General features: G+C 40.0%; 1 protein-coding gene across 1 annotated transcript in view; it reads left to right on the top strand.

The window, feature by feature from the left end:
- Positions 1–2,840: 2,840 nt before the first annotated feature.
- The window catches only part of LOC139758275 (glutamate receptor 3-like), a 50,715-nt gene continuing 45,373 nt past the window's right edge, over positions 2,841–8,182 (top strand). Inside the window, exon 1 of the mRNA XM_071679485.1 lies at positions 2,841–2,855. Coding sequence (XP_071535586.1) covers positions 2,841–2,855 — 15 coding nt within the window. The remainder of the gene's footprint in view (positions 2,856–8,182) is intronic.

Below are 8,182 nucleotides of genomic sequence, written 5' to 3'. Positions count from 1 at the left end.
GCAGTTAAATCTCATAATCAATAATTCTCTCTGGCCATCTCTCTACCTCAACATACGGATACTACGTTTTCTCTCTTTTTTAAACCAAGGTTAATTCCCAATCACCGGTCATTTTTCAGCACACATAACATGAACACCCATGAACACCATTATTTCCTCAACTGCCACATTACTCACCTATGCATTCAAATCACCCATCACTTTAACACGATCTCGTGCATTAAGACTTCTAACACTCGCACTAAGCTGCTCCCAAAACACTCGCCTCTCATGACTTTTCTTGTCATGCCCAGGTGCATATGCACCAATAATCACCTATCTCACTCCATCAACTTTCAATTTTACCCATATCAATCTAGAGTTTACTTTCTTACAGACTATCACATACTCCCACAACTCCTGTTTCAGGAGAAGACCTACTCCATCCCTTGCTCTTGTCCTCTCACTAACCCCTGACTTTTATCCCAAGATATTCCCTAACCACGCTTCCCTTTACCCTTGAGCTTCGTTTCACTCAAAGCCAAAATATCCAGGTTACTTTCCTCAAACATACTACCTATCTCTCCTTTTCTCTCATCATGGTTACATCCACACACATTTAGACACCCCAATCTGAGCCTTCAAGGAGGATGAGCACTCCCCGCGTGACTCCTGCATGTGTTTCCCCTTTTAGAAAGTTAAAGGAGGGGAGGGCTTCCAGACCCCCGCTACCGTCCCCTTTACTCTCCTTCTACGACACGTGAGGATTGCGTGGGAGGAATTCTTTCTCCCCAATCCCAAGGGATATATATATATATATATATATATATATATATATATATATATATATATATATATATATATATATATATATATATATATTATATATATATATATATATATATATATATATATATATATATATATATATATATATATATATATATATATATATATATATATATAATATATATATATATATATATATATATATATATATATATATATATATATATATATATATATATATATATATATATATACATATGTATATATATATATTTTCATTTTTTATCTATTTTGCTTTGTCGCTGTCTCCCGCGTTAGCGAGATAGCGCAAGGAAACAGACGAAAGAATGGCCCAACCCGCCCATATACACATGTATATACATACACGTCCACACACGCAAATATACATACCTATACATCTCAATGTACACATATAGATACACACACAGACATATACATATATACACATGCACATAATTCATACTGTCTGCCTTTATTTGTTCCCATCGCCACCTCGCCACACATGGAATAACAACCCCCTCCCCCTTCATGTGTGCGAGGTAGCGCTAGGAAAAGGCACCAAAGTCCCCATTAGTTCACACTCAGTCTCTAGCTGTCATGTAATAATGCACCGAAACCACAGCTCCCTTTCTACATCAAGGCCCCACACAACCTTCCATGGTTTACCCCAGACGCTTCACATGCCCAGGTTTAATTCACTGACAGCACGTCGACCCCGGTATACCACATCGTTCCAATTCACTCTATTCCTTGCACGCCTTTCAACCTCCTGCATGTTCAGGCCCCGATCAATCAAAATCTTTTTCACTCCATCTTTCCACCTCTAATTTGGTCTCCCACTTCTCGTTCCCTCCACCTCTGACACATATATCCTCTTGGTCAATCTTTCCTCACTCATTCTCTCCATGTGACCAAACCATTTCAAAACACCCTCTTCTGCTCTCTCAACCACGCTCTTTTTGTTTCCACACATCACTCTTACCCTTACATTACTTACTCGATCAAACCACCTCACACCACACATTGTCCTCAAACATCTCATTTCCAGCACATCCAACATCCTGCGAACAACTCTATCCATAGCCCACGCCTCGCAACCATACAACATTGTTTGAACCACTATTCCTTCAAACATACCCATTTTTGCTTTCCGAGATAATGTTCTCGACTTCCACACATTCTTCAAGGCTCCCAGGATTTTCACCCCCTCCCCCACTCTATGATTCACTTTCGGTTCCATGGTTCCATCCGCTGCCAGATCCACTCCCAGATATCTAAAACACTTTACTTCCTCCAGTTTTTCTCCATTCAAACTTACCTCCCAATTGACTTGACCCTCAACCCTACTGTACCTAATATATGAATTCATATGTGAGTTCATATGTCTGTTTTCGGGAACGCCCAGCAGATCAATGTCACATATACTTTTAATTCGTCCCCTGGTCCTGCTCACATAATATCTCGAATATCTACGTGCGTTTCCCTCCTTATTTATCGTTTTACAACCGTTCGTATAAATTGGAAAATGATTCACACTTCTGTAAACTGTCTGATTAGTAATCATGTTTAAAGGACTGATATCGCCATTGTTTAGGCACCTGTTCATGAGCATTACACAAAAGTCCAAACAAGGTTACTTTATTTTCTTTCTATGGTATTGTCATTCGTACTGTTTGCTTTCAAAACCTACGGTGTATGCTCAGTGACTATGGTGATTGAAGTGATGCTTACTGCAAAAATTTCCGGTTTTACTTTACATTGGGGAAATATTCATGGGAAACCCATTTGCATTTATGATTATTATCATTTTCGTGATCAAGTTAGAGAAGCATATATAAGGCTAAGGTGATTCGAGAAGTAATAGGAAAGGAAGAAGTACTGAGTGAAAAGTAATTTTACGACGATCGATTTACTTATCAGGTACACGTACGTACGGCCTTCTGATAGAACTTGGGGAACCAAGGAAGAGGACGGATCATGGTCCGGCATGATGGGTATGGTGAGCAGGGAGGTAAGTGTAGTGGATCACTTAACATGATGATATGGTGAGCATGGTGAGCAGCGAGGTAAGTGTAGTGGACCACTAAGCATGATGGTATGGTGAGTATAGTGAGCAGGGAGGTAAGTGTAGTGGATCACTAAACATGATGATATGGTGAGCATGTTGAGCAGGAAGATAAGTGTACTGGATCACTTAACATGATCATATGGTGGGCATGGTAAGCAGGGAGGTTAGAGTTGTTGATCACTTAACATGATGATACTTTCTGGTATGGTGGATATTTCATGCATTGAGGTAAAAGACGTGTAGCACAAAACAAGATGAGCAGATGGTACAATGCACAAAGAGAGAAATGTGAAAAAATTCAACGATAAAAGAAAAAAAATGACAAGATTCCATTCACTTAACTCTGTGTACAATGTTATGTAGAAATGCATTTGATATTTGTAACAACCAAGAAGGTGAATAAATGGAAGATAATTTGCTGCATTGAAATTTCTTTTCTAAATCATATGACAGCTGCTTAAGGGAGTACAAGAGTTTTATCATCCTTTGACAAATGGTTTTGTAAAATGTTATAATTTCTGAAATGTCACGTGAGGCAAAGTGTACGGGTGAATGGTAAGTGGAGGATGATTACCAGCACACAGTATCTGACATGGAATGATAAACGTTGTGTTAGGAGAGATAGAGGGTGTGTTATCAAAGTATCAATTTCAGGAATTTGTGTGCGAAAGAGAGTGATATCTAAGTGATTTTTATGAATATGGATAAAACGTACGGTAATGTTGGCAGTCTTTTTTTTTTTTTTTTTTTTTTTCCAAAAGAAGGAACAGAGAAGGGGGCCAGGTGAGGGTATTCCCTCTAAGGCCCAGTCCTCTGTTCATAGCGCTACCTCGCTAATGCGGGAAATGGCGAATAGTACGAAAAAAAAAAAAAATATATATATATATATATATATATATATATATATATATATATATATATATATATATATATATATATATATAAATATATATATATTTATTTATTCATTTGTTTTATTTATTTTGCTTTGTCGCTGTTTCCCGCGTTTGCGAGGTAGCGCAAGGAAACAGACGAAAGAAATGGCCCAATCCACCCCCATACACATGTATATACACACACGTCCACACAAGAAAATATACATACCTATACATCTCAATGTACACATATATATACACACACAGACACATACATATATACCCATGCACACAATTCACACTGTCTGCCTTTATTCATTCCCATCGCCACCTCGCCACATATGGAATACCATCCCCATCCCCTCTCATTTGTGCGGGGTAGCGCTAGGAAAAGACAACATAGGCCTCATTCGTTCACAATCAGTCTCTAGCTGTCATGCAATAATGCCCGAAACCACAGTTCCCTTTCCACATCCAGGCCCCACACAGCTTTCCATGGTTTATCCCAGACGCTTCACATGCCCTGATTCAATCCACTGACAGCACGTCAACCCCGGTATACCACATCGATCCAATTCACTCTATTCCTTGCCCGCCTTTGACCCTCTTGCATGTTCAGGCCCCGATCAATCAAAATCTTTTTCACTCCATCTTTCCACCTCCAATTTGGTCTCCCACTTCTCGTTCCCTCCACCTCCGACACATATATCCTCTTGGTCAATCTTTCCTCACTCATTCTCTCCAGGTGCCCAAACCATTTCAAAACACCCTCTTCTGCTCTCTCAACCACGCTACTTCCACACATCTCTCTTACCCTTACATTACTTACTCGATCACACCACCTCACACCACACATTGTCCTCAAACATCTCATTTCCAGCACATCCACCCTCCTGCGCACAACTCTATCCATAGCCCACGCCTCGCAACCATACAACATTGTTTGAACCACTATTCCTTCAAACATACCCATTTTTGTTTTCCGAGATAATGCTCTCGACTTCCACACATTCTTCAAGGCTCCCAGGATTTTCGCCCCCTCCCCCACCCTCTAATTCACTTCCGCTTCCATGGTTCCATCCGCTGCCAGACCCACTCCCAGATATCTAAAACACTTTACTTCCTCCAGTTTTTCTCCAATCAAACTTACCTCCCAGTTGACTTCACCCTCAAACCTACTGTACCTAATAACCTTGTTCTTATACACATTTACTCTTAACTTTCTTCTTTCACACACTTTACCAAACTCAGTCACCAGCTTCTGCAGTTTCTCACATGAATCAGCCACCAGCGCTGTATCATCAGCGAACAACAACTGACTCACTTCCCAAGCTCTCCCATCCACAACACACTTCATTCTTGCCCCTCTTTCCAAAACTCTTGCGTTCACCTCCCTAACAACCCCATCCATAAAAAAATTAAACAACCATGGAGACATCACAAACCCCTGCCGCAAACCTACATTCACTGAGAACCAATCACTTTCCTCTCTTCCTACACGTACACATGCCTTACATCCTCGATAAAAACTTTTCACTGCTTCCAACAACTTGCCACTCACACCATATATTCTTAATACCTTCCACAGAGCATCTCTATCAACTATATCATATGCCTTCGCCAGATCCATAAATGCTACATACAAATCCATTTGCTTTTCTAAGTATTTCTCACATACATTCTTCAAAGGAAACACCTGATCCACACATCCTCCACCACTTCTGAAACTACACTGCTCTTCCCCAATCTGATGCTCTGTATATGCCTTCACCCTCTCAATCAATACCCTCCCATATAATTTACCAGGAATACTAAACAAACTTATACCTCTTTATATATACATATATATATATATATATATATATATATATATATATATATATATATATATATATATATATATATATATATATATTAATATATATATATATATATATATATATATATATATATATATATATATATATATATATATATATATATATATATATATATATATATATATATATTCTTTTTTTTTTTTTTATTACTTTGTCGCTGTCTCCCGCGTTTGCGAGGTAGCGCAAGGAAACAGACGAAAGAAATGGCCCAACCCCCCCCCCCCATACACATGTACACACACACGTCCACACACGCAAATATACATACCTACACAGCTTTCCATGGTTTACCCCAGACGCTTCACATGCCTTGATTCAATCCACAGACAGCACGTCAACCCCTGTATACCACATCGCTCCAATTCACTCTATTCCTTGCCCTCCTTTCACCCTCCTGCATGTTCAGGCCCCGATCACTCAAAATCTTTTTCACTCCATCCCAACACCTTCAATCTGGTCTCCCACTTCTCCCCGTTCCCTCCACCTCTGACACATATATCCTCTTGGTCAATCTTTCCTCACTCATTCTCTCCATGTGACCAAACCATTTCAAAACACCCTCTTCTGCTCTCTCAATCACACTCATTTTATTTCCACACATCTCTCTTGCCCTTACATTACTTACTCGATCAAACCACCTCACACCACATAATGTCCTCAAACATCTATTTTCCAGCACATGCACCCTCCTGCGCACAACTCTATCCATAGCCCACGCCTCGCGACCATACAACATTGCTGGAACCACTATTATTTCAACCAAACCCATTTTTGCTTTCGGAGATAATGTTCTCGACTTCCAAACATTCCTCAAGGCTCCCAGAATTTTCGTCTCCTCCCCCATCCTATGATTCACTTCCGCTTCCATGGTTCTATCCGCTGCCAGATCCACTCCCGGATATCGAAAACACTTTAATTCCTCCAGTTTTTCTCCATTGAAACTCATGTATATATATATATATATATATATATATATATATATATATATATATATATATATATATATATATATATATATATACATATATATATTATTCCTGGGGATAGGGGAGAAAGAATACTTCCCACGCATTCCTCACGTGTCTTAGAAGGCGACTAATGGGGACGGGAGTGGGGGGCCAGAGACCCTCCCCTCCTTGTATTTTAACTTTCTAAAAGGGGAAACAGAAGAAGGAGTCACGCGAGGAGTCCTCATCCTCCTCGAAGGCTCAGATTGGGGTGTCTAAATGTGTGTGGATGTAACCAAGATGAGAAAAAAGGAGAGGTAGGTAGTACGTTTGAGGAAAGGAACCTTGATGTCTTGGCTCTGAGTGAAACGAAGCTCAAAGGTAAAGGGGAAGAGTGGTTTGGGAATGTCTTGGGAGTAAAGTCAGGGGTTAGTGAGAGGACAAGAGCAAGGGAAGGAGTAGCACTACTCCTGAATCAGGAGTTTTGGGAGTATGTGATAGAGTGTAATAAAGCAAATTCTAGATTCATATGGGTCAAACTGAAAGTTGATGGAGAGAGATGGGTTGTTATTGGTGCATATGCAGCTGGGCATGAGAAGAAATATCATGAGAGGCAAGTGTTTTGGGAGCAGCTGAATGAGTGTGTTAGTGGTTTTGATGCACAAGACCGGGTTATAGTGATGGGTGATTTGAATGCAAAGGTGAGTAATGTGGCAGTTGAGGGAATAATTGGTATACATGGAGTGTTCAGTGTTGTAAAGGGAAATGGTGAAGAGCTTGTAGATTTATGTGCTGAAAAAAGACTGGTGATTGGAATACCTGGTTTAAAAAGCGAGATATACATAAGTATACGTATGTAAGTAGGAGAGATGGCCAGAGAGCGTTATTGGATTACGTGTTAATTGATAGACGCACGAAAGAGAGACTTTTGGATGTTGATGTGCTGAGAGGTGCATCTGGAGGGATGTCTGATCATTATCTTGTGGAGGCGAAGGTGAAGTTTTGTGGGGGTTTTCAGAAAAGAAGAGAATGCTGGGGTGAAGAGAGTGGTGAGAGTAAGTAAGGTTGGGAAGGAGAATTGTGTGAGGAAGTACCAGGAGAGACTGAGTACAGAATGGTAAAAGATGAGAAGAAAGGAGGTAAGGGGAGTGTTGGAGGAATGAGATGTATTTAGGGAAGCAGTGATGGCTTGCGCAAAAGTTCCTTGTGGGATGAAGAAGTAAGATTATTAGTGAAAGAGAATAGAGAGGCATTTGGACGATTTTTGTAGGGAAAAATGCAAATGAGTGGAAGAGGTATAAAAGAAAGAGGCAGGAGGTCAAGACAAAGGTGCAAGAGGTGAAAAAGAGGGCAAATGAGAGTTGTGGTGAGACAGCATCGTTAAATTTCAGGGAGAATAAAAAGATGTTTTGGAAAGAGGTAAATACAGTGCGTAAAACAAGGGAGCAAATGTGAACTTCAGTGAAGAGGGCTAATGGTTAAGTAGTGGTGATGAGAGAAGGAGATGGAGTGAGTATTTCGAAGGTTTGTTGAATGTGTTTGATGATAGAGTTGCAGATATAGGGTGCTTTGGTCGAGGTGGTGTTCAAAGTGAGTGGGTTAGGGAAAATGATTTGGTAAATA

This window comes from Panulirus ornatus, chromosome 30, assembly GCF_036320965.1.
Source record: "Panulirus ornatus isolate Po-2019 chromosome 30, ASM3632096v1, whole genome shotgun sequence".
Taxonomy (NCBI): Eukaryota; Metazoa; Arthropoda; class Malacostraca; order Decapoda; family Palinuridae; genus Panulirus; species Panulirus ornatus.
This window is presented reverse-complemented; position numbering and strand designations above follow the sequence as displayed.